Here is a 22,303-nt window from a genome sequence, read left to right as displayed (position 1 = left end):
ATTCGTGCCATGCCAAACATTTTGCTATTGCTGTCCATAAGTGTTTCGAGTATCTCCTTGACCTCGAAAAGAGCCACGGCCTCTACAACCTTTCCTACGCTAGCTAAAGTAAAAAGTAGTGTTTCTGATTTAAGACATACTAGAACCTGTATTCAGCCCAAGCTTAACTTCCTCATGCAACGGCAAAGCAATCAGCTTATCCCAATCAAGGGATTTAGCTCTCACAAAAATAGACGTATCAAAAGCTTTATACTCTTTGCCAAGGTCATTCAATGTCACTGCAATCATATCATCCTCAAACACTGAAGATCCAATGGTGGCAAGCTGATCCACATAGTTCTTGATCTCTGTAGTGTAGGCCTGAATGCTTCTGCCATTCCTAGACATGTTATTGAGCTGTTGCTTCAGCTGAATCTTTCTTGTATGTGTTACATTTCCATAATTCTTCATGAGTAGATCCCATGCATCCTTTGGAGAACTGCATCCAATAATCTGTATAACCATAGCATCTCATATACATAAGAAAAACCAATGTAACACCTTGCATGCTCTCTCAATCCATAGCTTATGAGCCCTTTTCTGATCATTTATCCGATTCCTTTCAGGCATTTCAGGTTCAGCCTCATCTTCTGTACATAAGTCCCAATAACCTCTCCCAACCAAAAAATTCCTCATACGGAACTTCCATAAAGCAAAAATTTTGTTGTCCAGCTTTTCACCCATAATTTGAGTGATATTGTCAGTGCCTTGAGCATTTTCTATAGTTGCAGGTTAGGTATTCAGTGATGTATACAACCTGTAAGTATCTCACTCCTTTTCCTACAGTTCCGGACCAGTTTTCTACTATTCAGGACAATTTCCTGCACTTCATGACAGTTTCCTGCAATAATTTTCTGCACCAAAGAAACAGGGTATTTCAGCTCTTTACAACCTCAAAAACATCCACAAGCATGTGGGATAACCCATAGGTATTTTAGTCAATACATAGACTTTGCAAGTACTGTATCTCTGTCTCATGTATTCTTACTACAGTGAAGAGGATATGCAGTCTAAAACCTGTAACTTGACATTCAGATACCTTACTGACATTCAGGAAATCAACTTCTTTAAGATCTTGAGTGATAAATGATGCTATTTTCTTTAGGAGTGTAGAGAGGCAATGTCATATACTGCATTTACTGTAAATGACCAGTCAAGTAGATATCAAGGCATTTGTTTCATCTCCAAATTTCAATCCTCAGTTGCATCCGATGCTCTCTTTAGTCTTCCAAGCATTCAACATACATATGTCAAGCCATACAAATTATGGGAGCTCCAAAATGGCATGTAATGCTTCCGTAAGAGACAATGCTTGTTTCCTACATTCAGTGATAGTTTCTAGCCATTAAAAATTTCTAGATCTGAATATTTTTCAGCATAAAATCCCAGCTCTAATGCATGACATCAAGTCCATATGACTTCCCAGAATATACCTATGCTTCAATGGTACTCCTGAACAAGTTTGAGAGTTCCAAGCTCATATCAGAGGTGCATACATACTGTAGGTTGTCTGTATACAGTAGGCCACTATTATTTCGGATCTATAATCAGTTCTTCAAGCTCCTAGATGAGCTCTCAGTCAAGCAATGATGCTATCACCTGCTGTTAATTGCAGTAAACAACCAGTCTGCACAGGTTTGTGCTGAATACCTCAAAATCTATGAGGAATTTGAAAAACCTTTCTTCTGCAAAGTTGTAGACCACGTCGAAACGGTCAAAGTCATTAGGCCGTTTCTCCAAAAACCATTTCTGTAGCAAGATATAGCTTCTGCAAAAAAAAGGGCTGCAAGCACAATCTCCTTTGATGATGTTTTATTCATATCTAATGTCTTGATGTCAAATGGCCACTGCCAAGCCTTCAGGCTTCAAGTGTTCAAGCTCTGATACCATGTTGGAAGAGAGGGAGAGACACGGAATGGAGCAGAAGATGAGCCTCAGCTCATTATTGTTCTTCTTCCATTATTCTTCTATCATACACACTAAAAGAGACTTACACACATAGGTATGACTAACCAAGACTAACTGTGGTTAAGTCACTGGCTACACTGACTTATTGAATGTCACACATGTACAGCTGTATCTAGCTAATGCCAGTCACACACATAAAGATAGACTAATTGAAGAGTAATGGAAACTTGATATTCTAACATCCTTGAATGGATCCCTATACTGCTTCAAATTGGTTCAATTCTCCACCTCAAGCATGTTGAGAAACCACTTCTTCAATTCACACACTTCATTTTAGGGTTTCACACTAACAGCCCCAAAATGGGCCGGTGTCCACATTTTGGCCATTTTTTCAGTGGACGCCCACACAATGATGCGCCACTCTAGACAACTTATGCCTATAAATAGGCAATCACTTCATTCATTATTCACCACCCCACCACTCTTTCAATCATTCTTCACCACCTTCTTCGGTCACCACCACCATTTTCCCTTCTCTCACCAGCTCCTTCCACTATCCTCACACCGCTTCAGGAGGACATTGCAGTATGTGCCTCGTGGCTACCTTTACCCTTCCTCCTCTGCTTCAGGTGCCCTATTCCAGCATCAGGCCTTGCGTTTGGAGCATCTTCCACCTGGTGTCACCATCATTGGCATCAGCACCCTTCTCCATCACGCTCCACCTTCACCTGCGTTTTTCAGGTTGGAGTCCTCCTTGCCTAGCATCATCATTTCTAGGTTTGCATCAACATCCTAGCCTCTAGCGATAGTCTACATCACCAAGCATCAGTGATTTCACTCATCTATCACAAGGGCTGCTAGGACTTGCGTTTTTGCAACCTCGCTCCTCCTCCATCACCTAGCATCACTCATCTATCACACAGAGGTTGTTGGGACCTATGTTTTTGCAGCCTAGTTCATCCTCCATCATCTAGCGTCATCATTATCCACATGGCATCAGCATCTGGGCTGCTCTCTCTACGTTTGACATCTTTGACACTTTGAGATTTGTGTTTTGTTGCCCAAGTCACTCCCTGGCATCAGAGAACTGCGGTTCGCTTCCTCAAGAGCTAGTGATCATCTTTCACATCTCCAACGGTATAAGAGAACTCCGGTTCACTCCCTCAATAGTTGTCCTTCACCTCCCAGTGATTACTTCGATAGCCCACTGCTCGGAGGACTGAGTTTCACTCCCTTCACTATGTAGATTTCCCGCAGGTCCTGCCACCTGATTCAGATAGGACAGTGCAGTTATCTTCTAAGCTTCGGCTCCGTTGTATCAACTTTTCTTCTCATAGCATGATTCAGTGCATCATCACCGTGTTTTTCTTGTCTTTTTTAGTTTCTCTTCTCTCAATGTTCGCCGTACACACTCTACATTACTCCCCACAAACCCTATTGTCTTTCTACACACTCACTTATTTTAACATGGTATCAGAGCATACCTGTTATTTTTTACAAAGCAACCCTCTCAAACTGGTTCAATTCTCGAGTTCATTCCTTTCTCTTCTTGAGCTGCCATGATTTGGTCTTGGTGCATATGTAAAGCATCCACTATGCACCTAAGGTGTGAACTCATTTTGCATCCCTTTACCAACTCGATGCCTTTGCCCATCGCATGACCCTCGAGATGAGGTTACATCAGCTATCGGTCACTTGCTAACTGCCTAAGTATGAAGCATCGAGATGGAGGAGATTTGGGATGAGTTAGCATCCCTCAATAAGAAGGTTTCTTCTGAAGTCATGGCTATGACACTTCTTATGCCTATGGAGATGTCATAGCACCAAAGTGACAACTTGTGAAAGGGAGGGTGAGAGGAAGAAGAAGAGAAGGGTATCTGCCGATAATGCAGTGGAAATAGAAGGAAATCAGTAGATGATACTGAACCCACAACCTATCTTTGCCTTCTCCAATGCAAAGGATCTTCATAGCTCTTTGAGCACCTCTAGCTCTAATATCATGTCAGATTAATAGGTATGCCGTAATACCATGTCAAAATATGCGATGAATCGGAGAGAGAGTAGGGTTTGTGGGGAGAAACACAAAGTGTGTATGGCAAACACTGAGAAAGGAAAGAAACTCAAAAAACGCAAAAGAACAAGATGATGAAGCATTGAATCATGCTATGTGAAAAAAAGCTAATAGAGCAGAGGTGAAAAAGCAATGGGCTATCAAAGTAATCACTAGAAGGTGAAGGACAATTGTCAAGGCAGCAAAACGCAGTCCTTTGATACTGTGAGGGATGAAGAAGATGATCACTAGCTATCAAGGGAGCAAAGTGCAATCCTCAAATGCTAGGAAGAGGACCAGGCTGCAAAATGCAGCAGTAGAACACTGTAGTAGAACACAACAACAAAACATGGCAGTAGAAGGCGGCACTAGAACACCACAATAAAATGTGGCAATAGAATGTGGTAGTAGAACGCCACAACAAAATGTGGCAGTAGAATGCCGCAATAGAACACCAAGTGGAGATGGATGCAAAAGCCACAAACCATAATATTCTCCTTGTGGGGAATGAACGGCAATGGAGAGGATGGAGAAAGGAGAGAAGAATATGGAAGAGAGTGAATGTGTGGGATCGTGGCATGTAAATGAGGGGAGAGGTGGCCTATATATAGGCCCCGGCTCTCTAGGGAGGTGCACCACTATGTGGGTGCCCACTGATAAAATGCCCAAAATGAGGGCGCCAACCCTTTCTGGGGTTGTCAGTGCAAACCCTAACTAAAGTGAATAAATTGAAGAAGTGGTTTCTCAACACCCCCTCTTAGACCCAAAAAGAGATAAAGAAAGAGAATTGAAGAGAGGTAAGGAGAAGATATAGAGGATCCCTGAGATCCAAGATGTTCACATGAAAGGTAACCTATAGTAAGGAACAGTAGATAGGATGAACTACAGAACCCAACTCCACCTTGGGAGAGAAGCCACTAGCTCCATAACTCCATGCTAGAAGGAATTTGAAGGCCTCGTCAAAGTCGCATTTGAACCTCCAAGGCCTCAATGTAGGTGGTACCTGAAGATCTTAGGTAGCAATAGGAGAAATGACTACTCAAAGATAACCATTCACAAAGAGTAAATGGTGGGTAAAGAACCTCATGATGAGTATGTACCCCCTTTGAGGGTGGAGATGCAGGGGCCCCCTCTGAAGTTGAAGAAGAAGTAGGAGCCCTCACACAGGGTAAAGAAAAAACATCCCCCTCTGTGAGAGATAGGGAATCTAAAACCTCATGGATCACATACTCCGAATCATTTGATGACGAGGGAAGTGCTGCTTATTGTGCCAAAGAAGGTATGTGGAGTGTCAAAGATGTCAAGGAACTCCTAGAAGTGGCCTCTCAAACCTAACTAGTTGAGGGTGGGGAAAGGGGAGGCTCATGATGTGAGCCAAGGTTGGGCGACAGTCGTGGTCTCTCACTGGAGCAAACTACGAAGTCTAAGTAATGGAAGGTGTCAAACAGCCACCGTCTCTCGAAGGAGCAGACTAATGAGTAGACGGTATCCAACAATCACTATCTCTCAATGAACCGGACTGCAGAACCATGGGTTGTCGTAGGGGCAACCACTGAACCCTAGAAGCAGTAGAAGAAACCTCCGTAGTGCATTGTAGTGGTCTCAAGGAGATTGAGGTACTTAGAATGCCGCAATGGAACGCCGCAGTAGCACGCTAAATGGAGATGGATGCAGGGACCATGATGTCCTCCGCATGAGGTGTGAATGGCAGTGGAGAGGATGGAGAAAGGAGAGAAGAATGTGGAAGAGAGTGAATGTGTGGGATGTTGGCGTATAAATGAGGGGAGAGATGGCCTATATATAGCCCCTAGCTATCTAGGGTGGCGCACCATTGTGTGGGTGCCCACTGATAAAATGCCCAAAATGAGGGTGCCAGTCCTTTTTGGGGCTATCAATGCAAAACCCTAACTGAAGTGAATAAACTGAAGAAGTGGTTTCTCAACAATTACATCTTTTATCTCTGAAACACAATATCTTCTATACCAATCTCCTCCAAAGTGTAAGAAAACATCACATAGGAGGAGCTCATGCCCATGACCTTGAAGCAAGATATGCACCATAAGGATGCTAGTACTAGTGAAGCCAGAACCACTAGGCGCAGTTTTGCAGCTAGGACCTCATCACGTGTGGTGGCAATCAGAAGCAAAAGAAATGCAAGAAACAAAAGAAAATAGCATGAGAAGGAGAAGAAATGAGAAGCCCAAGGGTCATACCAAGTGTTTGCACTATGAGAAGATGACCCATCAAGAGCAGAAGTGTTGGAAAAAGTACCCCCATCTTCAGCCTAGAGTGAAGGATAGCACAGGGCTCAAAGGCTACACCAGCTACACTATGAAGTCTATATTTATCCATCTCTATGAGGTGGAAGACGGCGCTTTAGCTTCTTCAGAGAGGCCTTGGCTTGTGGATAGTGGCATCTTCTCATATGACTTACCATTGTGATTGGATCTAGGACCTCCATGATAGAGGGCACAACATCATCACCATTGGTGACAATTCATCAGTGTCTGTTCGAGGTGTGGGTAGAATCCCACTTCTTCCTCATAATCAAGACTCAACAAAGCAACTAGCAGAGACGGGATCTTCACTTTCACAATGGGGGAGGATGGCCACCTTTAGTCGTGCTCCCTTCAAATAGAGGACTTGGTCCATGGGCTGCTCTAGACAGAGGATTGAAGTAGTGGCACACTGTGAGAGGGGATGGTATATTGAGAAAGATCCAGCCACTTGCCTGATTGGTGTATGGAGACATTGAGCTTTTTAGAGGAGATCTCTTCAAAGATTACAATAGGATAGATTACAATAGGATCCAGAATAGTGGGTTTGGAGAGACCCATTCCAAGATGGACAATGCAACATAGCTCCTTTTGGCTATAGCACCAGTGACTAGCCTAATGAGGAGCATTTAGATGAGCAACATTAGAGTGATACCAGCAACCACTCATCATTGGCATAAGATAGGGTATCTCAAATCCCTTCATGTCAAACTTTTGGAAGAGACTAGATGACAACCTAAGGCCTATGAACATTTCTCTCTTCCTATGGCTAGTAGCTCACAAGAATTTAGCAATTGGTGCATGGCTTGGTTATGGTAGGGACCTAGTGGCATGTGTCGCATGGAAACTCAAAGGCATTGCTTATCGGATTATCCCAAAGCTCACGAGATGTGGAGTAGAGCCCTCATGATGGTCTTTCATGGCACAGCACTCTATGGTTGCAACTTGGGGGGAGTAGCTTGGGCCACAGACGAAGGCTCAACATGTGGATGTGAGGATGATCGAGTGAACCACTATTTTCTTATCATTGGCCAGCATTTGAGCAAGATCCCCACTCCAAACTACTTGCACATACAATGGACTCAGGGACACTATCACAAATAGGAGTTGATTGCTAGTATCTTTGCCTATACATTTGGACTATGAGTTGTAGCATGCTATAGATTCCTAGGATGTTTCCATTGCAAAAAACCTTTCTAGGATTTGCTATCCATGGGAGATGGGAGAGGTTGCAAGGTGGTTCCAAGAGGATGAGGAGGAGGAGAGATGCTTTCTTGTGGTGATGGGACTTTGACACATTCTTTCACCTAGCCCCTCACATGGTCTAGCACTTTAGACCACCAAATTGGTTGTCCATGCAACCATTGTATATATGATGTACTCAATCTCTTTATTAGGCCTTCTTTGTACCTTATTATTACCTTAGGAATTTCCCTAAGGTGTCATTAATAGAATTTTCTTTTCTAAAGAAACAAAAAAGAATGTAACAAACTTGAAAGCCTATCAAAGAACTCTAATAGTGGCTGGGCAATTTCAAAGTAGGAATGGTATTGCTTGTATACACCATTGACATCTTATACGTGTTGAAGATCACAGATCTAGAGCATGGCAACTATGGAGGTTGGAAAATGAAGACTAGATTCATGTTGACATAGGCAAAGAGAGACCAACTGTTACACAAGTGAATTAGGTTCCAAGATAGATTAGCTTGGACTCATAAAGACAATCTTGTGTAATGAACTGACACTGACAAGATACTAAGTGAAAGTACAAAGCATCATGATATTGTATTCATTCCATTGTCAAGTACAATGCTTTATAGAAGTTGAGTTGTTCCACGCTCCTCACTGTGCATATGGAATTCAGGTCATCTCTTCTTGGAGCATACATCATTTGTTATTTCTCAACACCCCCCCTCAAATAATGAGTCCCTACACTTGCTAGCTTTTGCCCCCTCTACATGATAACATGGCCCGAGAGACTAGCTCATAGGCAGTCTAGTCAAGTTAAAGCTTGAAACCTTACATATTTGACAAGGGTTGTTTTACAAAGCAAATCCACTAAGGGAAACATAGAGATCCACTATAGGAACAAATTCCTTAGAACAATCTGTCAGAGTTGTTGATGGTAGCAGAAGCATCTTCTTCATTCATGAATTGGTTTTGGTGGTGGCCATTCTGCATCTGTTGTACTCTTTTCTTGTGAAAAGATTCATTGGCTATATGGCCAGTCTTACCACAATAATGACATGTCATCCGACTGTTGTTGTCAGTGTTGAATCCTCGACCTCTTCCTTTGGGTCCAACAGCTCCTTTGGTGTATAAGAGATTTTCCCTAGATGATGGTGTTAGCAGATTAGTCAGTTCATGGTTGAGTCTGTACTTGTGGTACAGTAGGTTGGGCTCAGAGACTATTTAGGCATTTTATTTGCCATTGTTTATTGTGGTTTGGCATTATTTGTAGCCAGTTGGCCAACATTTAATGCTACTTGACTAGTCATATTTTAGGCATTTATTTGGCCTATATATTGTCAGGCTCCCTCCTCCACATTCATTCATCACTGGTGGACAGTTCTTGGAGAGAGGAAGCAAGTGCCAATGCCTCCATAGCCGGTGACTCACATTGGTATCTGTACTGTCTCATGTCTTGGTATATAGATTCCATTTCCTGAGCATACATCTGAGTTCTCATTTGTATTGTGTTCTCTCTTTTTTTTCTTTGGTCTTGTGTTCAGCAGTTTATTTCAGCACATGTTTATGCTTCCATTGCTGCACCACTTCTGACATGATATCAGATTTCAGGATTTGTATTTTTGTTGTGTTTTCCTACTGATTTCAGGAATGTTTTCACCCTTGTTGATTAGGAGGCTGCTGCTCCTACCAAGCGCCCTGTTTTGCCTGCGTTTTTTGCTGATGTCAGCATCCATACAGCCTACACGTCTGTTTCAGCCTGTGTTTTGATGCTTCAGCATCTCCTCCTGGCTGGGCGCTTACATTAACAGGTCGTTTTTGCTGTTTTTGACTGATTTTTTGACTTCTTAATGCAGCTTTTGTCTTATTTTGATCAGATTTTGGGTTATACTGTATGTGAACTCTTGTTTTTTACAGTCTGTGCTCATGGTTTGGCTGTGTTCCCTCTCCAAATACCTTATTTTCTCTACTTCTTCTCTAAATCCTCTACAAATGGCTCCTCCATGCACATCCACTAATGACAAGCTCCATGGACCTAATTATTACACGTGGAGTGCGGTGATGAAGGCCTCAACAACCTTTTCCTGTTCCATCTGATTTTGATAAAGACAACCATGAGGAGGTAGTGCTTACATGGGATTTGGATGATGCCCGTGCTTATTCGGCATTACTTCGGCGTATTTCCAAAGAAGTCCTACCGGCGGTCACCTCCTATACGACAACTTCAAACGTATAGTCGAAGTTGCAGTTGATGTAAGAGGCTCCTTCCACCATGCGGGCCGTTACTCTCTATGGACAGCTCCAGCAACTAAAGTTTGAACCCAAAGATACAATTCAATCCTTCTTACTTCGAATTACCCAACTCCAGGACCAGCTTCGCACTATGCAGTCTGCCCTATTAGAGGCACACCTTATTAGTACGGTACTCTACAAGCTTTCTCGAGAGTTTAATGGAGTGGCGAACGCTTTACGGGCGCAAACATCTACGACTCCTGTCAGTTTTCTTCATATGTCCTCGATGCTACTTGAGCATGAGGCTACTTTGCAACTATAGGGGAGGCTTCCATCACATTATGGAAGTTCAGGTGAGGCTCTTACCACTTCAGAGAGGGGTTTGAAGACAAAGAAGTCGAAGGCCCAGTGTTACCACTGTGGCAAGAAAGGTCATTTAAGGAAGGACTGCAAAGAGTTAGCGGCTTCCATGAAGAAAAAGGAGTAGAAGATGACCCGGGATGCGGACTCCTCCGACGAGTCATCATCTGCCTCAGCTTCCGATTCCGATCCTCCGGCCAAGGTGAAGTCCAAGGCGTGGAAGGGATCCTCTTCTTCGGATCGCGGGAAGGGCTTGGTGACCCCTTCCTTAGTTGCTTTCTAGTGGTGGCGATGAGATCATCCCTCACAACTCTCCAGTGCCAGAGTGGGAGTGTGAGAGGGTGGTGAGATGGGGCAGTCGTACCTCATCTATATTTCTATACCGATGCACAGGATTCAGAGAGGGACATCCCTAACGTATCGACCGGAGTCTGGCAGATACAAATCCTGGAGCTGCGATTGACATCTAGGTTCATGATGGGCTAGCTACTTGACAAAGCGAGTGGCTTTCATCTGGAGCTCACATAAGGAGACACTTTGGCGGTCTGGCAAAAAAAGGGGAATCCATGGTCATTTATGCATTGCGGCATTGGTGACAAGATGGTCACATATCAAAGGCATTGTTGGCAGACATTGAGAGCTGCTATGATCACTACTTGGATATCCATGGTTCTACTATGATGGACATTGTTGTATGTACTATGATGCGACATTATCATTGTATATTGTATTGTGTCAGCTCACCCATGATCTGAGAGAGGGTGTTAGCAAATTAGTCAATTAATGGTTGAGTCTGTACTTGTGGTACAGTAGGCTGGGCTCAGAGACTATTTAGGCATTTTATTTGCCATTGTTTATTGTGGTTTGGCATTATTTGCAGCCAGTCGGCTAGCATTTGATGTTGGCCAACCAGTCATATTTTAGACATTTATTTGGCTTATATATCGTCAGGCTCCCTCCTTCACATTCATTCATCACTGGACTCTTCTTGGAGAGAGGAAGCAGGTGCCAGTGCCTCCACAGCCGGTGACTCACATTGTATCTGTACTATCTCATGCCTTGGTATATGGATTCCATTTCCTGAGCATACATCTGAGTTCTCATTTGTATTGTGTTATCTCTTTCTTTTCTTTTGTCTTGTGTTCAGCTATTTATTTCAGCACATGTTTATGCTTCCACTACTACACCACTTCTGACAGATGGAATACCATCTTTCGCATTTTTATTTTGTTTGTTCTCTTCATCAAGAAGAGAGTACTCAATATCTTTAAGTGAGAGACTGAGAACATTACTTAGTGTTGAAACAAGGTTCTCATATGGTTCATGATTAACACTGGCAAGTAGCACTGCTATTGCCTCATCCTCATCAATGTTCTTTTTAAGAGTTGCTAGCCAAGTTTTAAGACTCTTGAACTTATTGATGTGTATAGCCATAGATGAGCTGTCTTTTACATCCAACTTATAAAACTGCATAAGTAATTTTACCTTTGAGTTCTTTGCTTGTGTACCAAAGATCTTGTCAAGTTCTTCCCATGCCTTCTTTGCATCCCTGATACTAGAGATGTGGTGTAATACATCATCTGATAGACCCCAAGCAATAATATTAGAGCTTTGTTGTTCATCTTCTTCCATGCCTTTATTTTAGGTTGGTCTTCTGCAGTATCTTCCTCTTTAGCATCTTCTTTCTTGTCATCTGCATCATCTTTTTCAAAGAGATCCCAGAGACCTTTCCTCATGAGATAGTACATGGTTTCTCCTTCCAGGCGTAAAAACCTTCACCATTAAACTTTCCTATCTGCTCGAGTTCAATCATATTAGTAGGAGGTCTTACCACGAGAATTCTCCGGCAGTGTCTATCCTTTTACAAGAAGATTGAGATTTACAAGGGATTTGATCAATGTGACTTTAAATCATTACACAAACTGAGACTAATCTTCAAGACAGGAATTAGAAGGCGAGTTACTTTTGAGTAAGCTGAAAAGTCAAGTGCCAAAAAGTACTATTTGAGTATTAATAAATACTATGTCTTGAATAAAGACCTTGATGTTAAGCTTGATGTCGATACTTATGTTGATGCTTAGGTTTCTCAACCTTCCTCTTGCTGAAATCTTTGCTGGAGAAGTAAATCTGAGTGGTAGTGACCTCAATGTACTGTAAACAGTGAAAGAGTGAGATGAAAAATTGAGCTTGTAGTTGAAGTGGCTATGGTGGAATTAGGGTTACACAGGCAAGCGACTCGTTTTACATTCATTGCAGCTCACAGAGGTAGCCATTTTGAAAACCCTCTGAATGGGAGAGGGTTTAGGTGTAGAGCTTCCAAAGCCCTATGGTCTCGGCAGGAATTGCGCTGCGTGGAGAGAGAATCGACTATTCGAACGGAACCAAGCACAGATCAGCTAGCGTCTTCAAATTCGCACAATGCTAAGTAGCCGGGGGGCCAATGTCTCACTGTAATGTGCCAACAGGAGCGCCTAGAGTTCAAGAATGTTTTCCTAGAAGAGACCTTGGAGAGATATAGCCTCTATGTGGAGATACAACTCCTCCAAGTCAAGTGGGTACTGCTGTCCACACAGACACAGATATGGTAGCAACTTTGAAAACATGCAATGCTGAGGCTATAGTTGCCCAATGTCAATGATTGAGGTGCAAGGGAGGAGCTCTGGAAGCAAGGAAACACTTCTCTAGAAGGAAGTTTAGAGAAATTTGGCCTGTGGAGAGAGATATAAAAGCTTCAAGCTAATAGGGTACTGTTGGCTATGGCTGCCATGGAAGCTTTATTGAAGGTAGAATTGCAAATGAAGTTGGAGATGAGATTTAGCACTCAACCTAAGCTGGGAATAGATGGAGATGAGCTAAGCCATGCCCGACTGGGCTCTGATACCATATTGAAGATCATGGATCTAGAGCATGGCAGCTATGGAGGTTGGAAAATGAAGACTAGATTCATGTTAACATAGGCAAAGAGAGACCAACTGTTACACAAGTGAATAAAGTTCCAAAATAGATTAGCTTGGACTCATAAAGACAATCTTGTGTAATGAACTGACACTGACAAGATACTAAGTGAAAGAAAAAAAGCATCAGGGTATTGTATTCATTCCATTGTCAAGTACAATGCTTTATAGAAGTTTTGTTCCACTCTCCTCACTGTGCATATGGGATTCAGGTCATCTCTTCTTGGAGCATACATCATTTGTTATTTCTCAACAATACGATATGAAGAGGCAATCCAACAAACTAGGCAATCCAATCAAACATCTCTAAAGGAATAGTGTTTTCTTAAAGGCAATTTGGTTTGTCATATTTTATAACAATTTGTTTTCCACTATTGGAATGGCTATTCATATCGTAGAAGCACTAGATGTCGATCCACAAGTGTATAATGCTACAATAAAGCCTAATCTTTGTCCAAAGCTGCCTATAACATAGTTACGGGAACAGCCTGAAGCTCCACCTTTTTGCTATTTCAACATTTCCATTTCTAGTCTTGTTTCCATTTTTGTCCTTCTCATCCCTATAGTTTTCAAAAACTCCTCAAAACTCAATTTATGCCTTTTCGATTTCCGTTCTCTTTTCAATTCCTTGTATCCCATTATTATGGAACTTTGTGATGCATGCAAAGCACATATCATCCTCATGCATATGAGGAAATGAAAGCACCTTTCCATTCTTATTAACTACAGCTTCCAGTGAAGATGCTTCTACATATGATAAAACAAAGCAACGACATTTTTTTATCTTTCAATCAGATGATAAGGGCATCCAGAGCAACAAATTTCTGGAAAAGCCTCGCATGCGTACATCATGTAAATGGGTTCTATTCTAAATGCATTGATATTTTTTATAGAAAAGTCTGTTGAATGACCTTATATTGAATAGGAACCTTACTCTTGTCTGCCATTTCCCAACTTTCTTGCATCATTCTATTGTACTAATTGTACTACATTCTTAGCTTGAAAAATATGCAAATTTTGTAGGTCAGAAAAGATTCATTGCTGCCCAAGCAGTCGCAAATTTTGTTGGTTAGAAAAGATTCATTGCTGCCCAAGCTGTTGCAAACAAAAAAGCTTGTCTTTTGCAATGTGCAGTTGTTCCTTACATTACCCATGTACCCTTTACCTAGTCTTATGTAACCACTTGCATTGGGAAGCAATTGATGAAAGGAAAAGTCCACATCAATATGTGCATACATTGAAATGGTATTATTGCGCTATTTCGTTTCTTGTGTGGAAAACATACACGCCACATGCACATGCGTATATCTATAAACCAAGATGGAAAATGTACATCTTAAAAGCTGTGTAAGTACACATCCTTACTAAGACTCAAAACTGCTTTTGTCCCAGGTGAGAGTTTGAAAAGAGCATGTAGAAAGGCCTTCAAAAATTCATTCTCTGCATACGCTTCTACAGAAGATGTAGCACAGACCTCCATCCAGAAAGTATTTTCATCCTGCATGACCATAGACAGGGCATATATAGAGTTACAGGTACACTAGAAGTCAATATGAAGCTGAACAAGATAGTTAACGTTCCCTAAATCTATAATGACAAATGTGATCATATTTTATCCATCGCCTAAGGCATGCAGTGTGTCAAACAGGTGGAAGTTAGAAGCATACATGAAAGCCAAAATTTGTTGCTTCCTTCATGGCCCATGCCTTTGCTTCAGCAGCCTTCCTCCCAAAGATGCCCCCTGGAACTGAGGGGACATCACTAAAAGATGCGAAAGCGATAATTTCACCATCTCGAGATAAGCCAACAAGTGGATACAGTGAAACATCACTGCAATCACAGAGCCAGTAAGGACAGGTTATCAAGTGAATCAAAGTGAAAAATGAAAGAACAGAATCTGGGGAGGCAGCCTGAGAACTTTTAGTTTCTAATCACATTGGCCATTGGATAACATGTGCCTCATAACAAACAAAGAAACTCTAAATCCTCGCAAGTTGTTGCACTAAATCAGCAGCAAACACAAAATCTACAATATTGTTTGAGTTTTCTCAAAAAACAAAAATAGCAGTACGGTTCTAGTATGTGAATGGCCGCATTCATGTCCTTCAAACTGCTTCCCTGTTGAAAATTGTGCCATTCACTAAGCATGCCGATATCCACCCTAACTAGGTTTCTGAAATTTAGCTTGGTCGGCACACTTACTGTGTAAAGCCTTGTCCTTATATACACACACTAACCCAGCCATGATTGCATGAATAGGTCTGTGCTTTGGTAGATTGACCATGTTGCAATTGATTTTCTGCCCAGTAAATATCCGAAAGAAGAATCATCAGATGAATTGCAACTGACATACAAGCTCAAATCATCTATCCTGGTAAGGTAGCAAGGTCTTCACATTGTTTCCATACGAGATGCTAGATGTCTTATTTGCTTACCCACATTATGACAAATGAGTAGTATGGGTGTTGCCCATCCCTGTCTTTTGCTCTCCAGATTTCAGCGAAAAATCCCTAGGAACATTGGAAAAGATTGTCAATCCATCGAATTGTCTGTGGCTCAAGTGATGCAAAAATTATGGTCTCAAAAGGATAAGAGAGTTGCTGATGCCCACATCCGTAAAGGCCAAAGCCTGTGCTCTAACTCTCCTCAATCAAAGGTAGTACAGGATCCGTATACAAGTTAAGTTAACCAAATATGCATAGGAACATGCCGGCGTGGCTATTGCATGCTCTCTCGGCTATGGAGGGGAGGCGGTTTCCCCTGGTGTGTGTGTGTGTGTGTGTGTGTGTGTGTGTGTGTGTGTGTGTGTGTGTGTGTGTTATCTCGGGAAGAAAAAAGCTAGGCTAACCAAATGGTGCTTTTCAAAGGCTGCCTGCTTCCGTTGAAGAGGCTGCCTTACACAAAACCAGAGCTCATACATGGCAGGTTAACTATAGGCTGCCTTCTTAAAAGGAATCAATTGCTGCTGCTTGCTTCAGTCGGAGGCTTTCTTACAGAAACATCAAACGGATTGTTCTTACATGAGATTGGCGAAATCGAGGAAGCCGAAGCAGGCACGAAGGCGGGGCAGAGAAGAGCGGAAGGCGGCCTCCACGGCTGGCAAATCAGAGGAGTCCGCCATTCGAATGTGGACGCCATGGCAGCAATCCATTCTTTCTCCTTCCTCCTCCTCCTGCAGCGTTGCCTCTTGTCCTCGTTCTTGGAGAGAGGGATACGCTTCTCTCTGGTTGTTAGTTGGTGTCCCGCTCCTCGGAAGCCCTTACCTTAGCAGCCGCCCGTGCAGCTCATGTTAACACGGGCGTGCCCATTGGTCGCCCCTGTATAGCTACTTGGTTGGGTTCAAGAAGAAAATACGCTTTCGTTTCATCTTAGGCTGGGTTCAAATGGAGGCGGTGGCAAATGCAAACCATGACTACCCTTCTACCTCTCTTGTGTGAACGGTGAAGCCAAAGGTAGAGTATGGTGCAGGACAGTAAGAAAGCTTTTTTATTATTGTTAGGGCTGTTCTTTTTGGGGCGGGTGGGGGCCGGGGGGCAGGAGGGGGGAGGGAGAGAAAGGGGGGGAGAGGGAAAGGGGGGCAAGGGTTGGAGGAAAGAGGAGGAAGATCTCAACCACTTGGGACATGCCACATCAAAAACACACCCCTTTGGTATATATCTATCGTGACTAGTCTCTAAACCCAGCCTTAAAGCCAACTTAAGTTTTGGAAATGCTTTTCAAAATGGTATTAGAAGGAAAACTTACTACCTAAAAATATGTAAATTTAGTCGTAAAGGTCCAGTAGCATGAAGAAAAAACTAGTTCAAATTGTCATAAGCCTTCTCGGAGCAAGAGTTACTTATAGTTCAATAAAAAGGTATTTCCTGAATTCTATTACTAAGACAATATATTTTCCCTTGTGTTAATCCTCATTGCTTCAATTCTAGCAATGTCATAAGCTCCTACAAGGGAGCTACCAAATAACTAGCTTGTTGTAGCAAGGGGGATAAGGAGGACATGTAGCTAGCCTAAATAGGCATGAGGGAGGGAAACATGCCCTCGTAGTCCACCACTACAACAAATTGGATACAATATGCCTCGCTTTATAAGCTTATGGGTTATATATTGAGCTTTTACTTAGTGGGTTATGTATCTGGCCATTCTCTTCATTTACCCTTGAGACCTACCCTATGCATGATGTCTATGCTTATTGCATGTATGGTTTTTGACACATTGCAGTTGTGACAATCTTCAATGTCAGTTATTCGTGGCGTCTTCCTTCTTGGTTGCTCACAGTTGGTTGTTGGCATATTGCTCTAGTTTATTACAACAACATATCATTTCAGCTTATGCATTCTCTATGAGGACAATCACCTCGCCTTGATAATCTTTTGCTTATAGCTTGTGGACAGCTCATTACTTTGGCAGTATCTCCTATCTCCTACTTGATTTAACAATGGTTTTGGGGCTGATTTTTGTAGGGTATTATAGCAGCCCATCTTGCCCTTCTCTTGTACTTTCTTGGTCTTATTATGGCTAGTGGTTCTCACGATAGTGCTATAATCAATATTGAGAAACTAGATGGGATTAATTATAGCTATTGGAATCATTTTATCACTCTCTAAGTAGGTTCACTATTATTTTGTAATTGAAAATCAAACTGCATATGAGATTTGGACACAAATTAAGAATCTTTATGACAAGCAAAGTCCTACATCTCAAATGTATCAGTTGAAATGGTTGATGGACCTTCGTATGAAGGAAGGGACTTCTATGTCTGCTGCACTTGAATGAGTTTCACTTCATTATCATCTATTTAGTTTCATAGGAGATTGAGTTCAAGGATACTTTGCATTCTTTATTTCTACTTGGTACTCTACCTGAATCATGGGATACTTTTCGTACAGCTCTCTATGCTAAGAATGGGTTGAAATTGTAGGATGTTTAGAGTGTCCTCTTGACAGAAGAGGTGAACAAAAAGAGTGTGGATGCTTCCCCTACATCATGTGCATTGACAATGAGAGGCTGGCAAGATGGAAATGGCCATGGTAGAGACTCTAACAAGTCTCAATCTAGGACACGTGGATAGTCTCGTAATAAGTCCCATGGCCGTAAGTCCGATCTTACTTGTCATTATGTAGGAAAGCAAGTTATATTCTGTCATAATGCCATAAAATACACAAAGATAAGTGCAAGGTGTTGAGAGATCGAGCTCCACTTGCAATATGCCAGGGTGACCGTTGTGCATTTATGTCACCGACTTGTCAGTTGCAGATGCGGTTGGTACACCGCCCATGAATAATAGCTAGACGACAGCTATCCTTATCTACTCTAGTTCGTGGCTCAGTTAGTATGCAACCTTAGTTAGTTGTCTTTGGTTTGAGACCCATATATAGGGTTTTTCTATTTCTTTGTATGAGTGTTCTTTTTGGCTTACACAACTAAGAAGAGGAAAACTGTTTTTAGCCTCCACCCTTGTGTGTATTCCCCCATTGTGCAAGCAAGAAAGCTACAAGTGAGACTCCTTCCTTCTCTCCCACAATCTTGACATGGTATCAGAGCCTTGTTCGTGGTAAGGAGCTCAAGAAAGCAAGCCAAGCTCGCGGTGTTCTGGTAAGAGGAGCAGTGTTGCTTTCATTTTCTGTTTTGGGAGCAGATCTCTGTAGGTAGCATAGCCGGAAATTGCAAGAGTGCACTGTCTCAGGTTGAGACGCCCTTCGCGGTGAAGCAAGAGGGCAGTATATGCTCCGGGAGAAGGCTTTAGCCCTTGGCGACCTTGTTTTTTTTATTTGAGGCCATTTCGGGGCTGTTTTGGAGGCGGAAGTTTTCTGCACGCACTCAGAAAAAAGCCCTGTTTTATACTGTGCGACCACTGTTCTACATGTCGGTGAAAAGTTACCACAGATATTGCATCGTATGCTCGTGTGCAGAGACATTGGGAGTTACAGAATCATCCTTGGCTCCTGTATATGCAAAATCGTCACTAGGAAGTGACTGTGTGGTTAAATACCACTTTCGTTAATTTTGCAGATTTGCCCTTGTGAGGCTGAAGCTGTGTTCTCTGTAGTGACAGAATTTTTTGCAGGATTCTGTAATGGCGTCTGATTCTCTTTCACAGATTGTAACTGAAAAGCTTGACAAGAACAACTTCCAAGCATGGAAGTTTAGAATGATGAATTTCCTTATGGGAAAAGGATATTGGGAATTTGTTGCAGGAAATGAAGAAGAACCAGTTCTTCCTGATGTTCCCAATCAACAGCAAATGCAGGCATTCAAAGCATGGCATGAGAGAGCCAGGAAAGTTATGTATTGGCTGTCTATCAGTATTTCAGACTCTATGATTGTGCATATTCAGGATGCAAGTACGCCAAAGGAGGCATGGGATACTTTGTCAAAAATGTACAGCACAAATACTCAAGCCAGGAAAATGCAGCTCAAGTAAGATTTGCATAATGTGCAAAGAGAAAATATGAGCATCAATGACTACCACATGAAGGTGAAGAAGATTGCAGATGCACTTGCTTCCATTGGGTCGCCAGTGGAAGATGATGATTTAGTTTCTGTGACCTTGAATGGTCTAGGAAAGGATTATGCACAGTTTCGGACATCCATTTCAGTTCGTGAAAGATTTCCTGATTTTGAGGAGTTGATTGCTCTTCTAATTTTTGAGGAGCAGAGAAATGGTGGTGCATCTTCTTCAGGAGGAACTTCAAAAGAAACTGTCTTCTACTCAAATGCTGGAAGAGGTAGAGGCAGAGGTAGAGGAGGCCGATTTGGAGGCCGTGGCAGAAATCAGAATATGCAGCAAACTCAAGAAAACCAGTCCTATGGAGGAGGACGTGGTAACTCTAGAGGCAGGGGGAGCCAAAGAGGTCATGGTGGATGGCAAAGAGGCCAAAATGCAAACAGTAATGTTGAATGCTACTACTATGGCAAAATGGGTCATATGGCTAAAGACTGCTATAAAAAGCAGAATGACATCATGAATGGAAAACTGCAACAAGGGAATTATGCATCTTCTAGTAGACAGGGTGATGATAGAAATGAGCATTTGTTCATGGTGCAGCACATGAACAATTCTGTGACAAGTGCAGAAGAAAGCAACAATGTATGGTATGTTGACTCAGGTGCATCAAACCACATGACAAGTCATGCAGAATGGATGGAGGATGCAAGGAAAATGGAAACACTAGGATTTGTGGAGACTGGTGATGATACTGCACATCCTATTGTGCAGATTGGAAAAATTCATTTGTCTATGCACGATGGGAAAAAGAAATACCTGTCCGATGTATTTCATATCCCGAATATCACCAAGAATTTGGTTTCTGTTGGTCAAATGGTTGAGCAGGGGTTGCCGGTCAGATTTAATCCTCATGGATGCTTTGATGAGGATATGAAAAATAAAGGTCACTTGGTAGCAAAAGGAAAGAAGAAGGGCAGAATGTTTACGTTGGATGCAGACATGTCTGAATTGAGTGCATCAATGTTTGCACATGGGACCGGTGTAGTTGCAGATATTGATATCTGGCATAAACGCATTGGTCATGTTAATGTACAGCGACTTACATCAATGCAGGCCCAAAATATTGTTGTAGGATTGCCTAAATTCAAGGTTGCAGAAATGCATAAGGTATATGAAGCCTGTCAGTTTGGAAAACAGGCAAGGAAACCATTTCCTAGACATGTTCAAGAGAGTAAGAAGCCATTGGAATTAATCCACTCTGATGTGTGGACTACTAAAGCTGCATCTCTTGGAGGCTGTCATTATTTTGTCACTTTTATTGATGACTATAGCAGAAAAGTTTGGGTGTATTTTATGAAAAAGAAAAGTGAAGTTTTTGGGCATTTCAAAACTCTTAAAGCTATGGTTGAAAAAGAAACAGGCCTGCGAATAAAATGCCTAAGGTTAGATGGAGGGGGAGAGTACCTCTCAAATGAGTTTGCAAGGTTCTTGCAGGAGCATGGCATAAAACAGCAATATTCATGCAGTCATACCCCACATCAAAACGGAATTGCAGAAAGAAAAAACAAGCATATTGGAGAGGTATCTCGTGCCATGCTTAATGAAAAAGACCTGCCAGATTTTTATTGGGTTGAAGCAGTTGCTACAACAGTCTACATAATGAACAGGACTCCCACTGCAGCAATACATGGAATGACTCCAGAGGAGAGGTATACTAGTAGGAAACCAGATATTTCTCATTTGAAAATTTTTGGCTGCATTGCCTATGTACATGTGCCAGATGAGTTGAGATCCAAGTTGGATCCAAAAGCTGAGAAGTGCATCTTTATTGGTTACTCTCTTCAGCAAAAAGGGTATAGATGCTATAACCCTTCTACTCGTAAGTTTATAGTGAGCAAAGATGTTGTTTTTGATGAGATGAGTAGCTGGTATAAACCAGTAAATGTGATTGATGATGTAGATGCACAAAATGGTAATGCTGCACAGAATTCACAGCAGCAGTCACAAAATATTAGTGGACTTGGAGCGTCCTCTAGCAGTGGTTCACATTCTTCGCCATGGACAGGCAGATTGAGATCAGGAGAATCTTCTCAAAGCAATGCAGATAGTGGTATGCAGGTATCACGAAAAGGAAAAGAGAAGGTTGATCAGCCCATGTTTGATATGAATGCAGGTCACTCTTATGTGGATGGTGAATCCAGTGGCTCAGAACAGAGCATTGATGATAAGTTGGGTATTCCTTCTATTGTTACACCTGGAGTAAGGAAGACCAGGGATGTTTTGAGAGCACCTGGGAGTGAACCTACTTTGCGCAGGTCTACGAGAGCTAGGTATCCTGTGGATAGGCTGAAATATGATGGATTTACAGCCATTCACTATGCATATATGGTCAAAGTGATACAGGAACCAGAACCCACTTCTTTTGAGCAAGCCATGGGAAAAGAAAAATGGGAGAAAGCCATGGATGAAGAAATGGATGCCTTGGAAGCAAATGCTACATGGGAATTGGTACCTTTGCCTAAAGATAAGAATGCAATTGGCTGTAAGTGGGTTTATAAGGTGAAGCACAATGCAGATGGTTCTGTGAACAGATACAAGGCAAGATTAGTAGTCAAGGGGTATGCACAAACATATGGCATTGACTATGAAGAAACATTCAGTCCGGTTGCAACGATGGCAACCGTAAGAGTAGCCATTGCTATGGCTGCATCAAAGGGATGGTCTTTACATCAGATGGATGTAAAGAATGCCTTCTTGCATGGTGATTTGCAAGAAGAGGTCTATATGGAGCAGCCACCAGGTTATGTGCATGCTGTTCATCCTGAGTTTGTTTGCAGGTTGAAGAAAGC

The 22,303-nt window shown here is 42.2% G+C and overlaps 1 protein-coding gene across 2 annotated transcripts in view; it reads right to left on the bottom strand.

Annotated features, from left to right (window-relative positions):
* LOC148028619 (cilia- and flagella-associated protein 61-like) overlaps positions 1–16,426 on the bottom strand; it is a 142,970-nt gene extending 126,544 nt beyond the window's left edge. Inside the window, exons 1-3 of one of the 2 annotated variants that reach the window (XM_087687417.1) lie at positions 16,030–16,426; positions 14,677–14,839; positions 14,375–14,507 (exon numbers count right to left, since the gene is read on the bottom strand). In XM_087687417.1, coding sequence (XP_087543543.1) covers positions 14,375–14,507; positions 14,677–14,839; positions 16,030–16,160 — 427 coding nt within the window. In that variant the 5' untranslated portion in view covers positions 16,161–16,426. Of the gene's footprint in view, positions 1–14,374; positions 14,508–14,676; positions 14,840–16,029 lie in introns of those variants that run through there. The other variant, XM_087687418.1, reaches the window with a different exon arrangement.
* Positions 16,427–22,303: the final 5,877 nt, after the last annotated feature.

This window comes from Lygodium microphyllum, chromosome 11, assembly GCF_053477565.2.
Source record: "Lygodium microphyllum isolate KBCC chromosome 11, Lygodium_microphyllum_v1.1.10, whole genome shotgun sequence".
Taxonomy (NCBI): Eukaryota; Viridiplantae; Streptophyta; class Polypodiopsida; order Schizaeales; family Lygodiaceae; genus Lygodium; species Lygodium microphyllum.
Note: the sequence above shows the minus strand (reverse complement) of the source record. Positions and strands in the feature narration are given on the sequence as shown.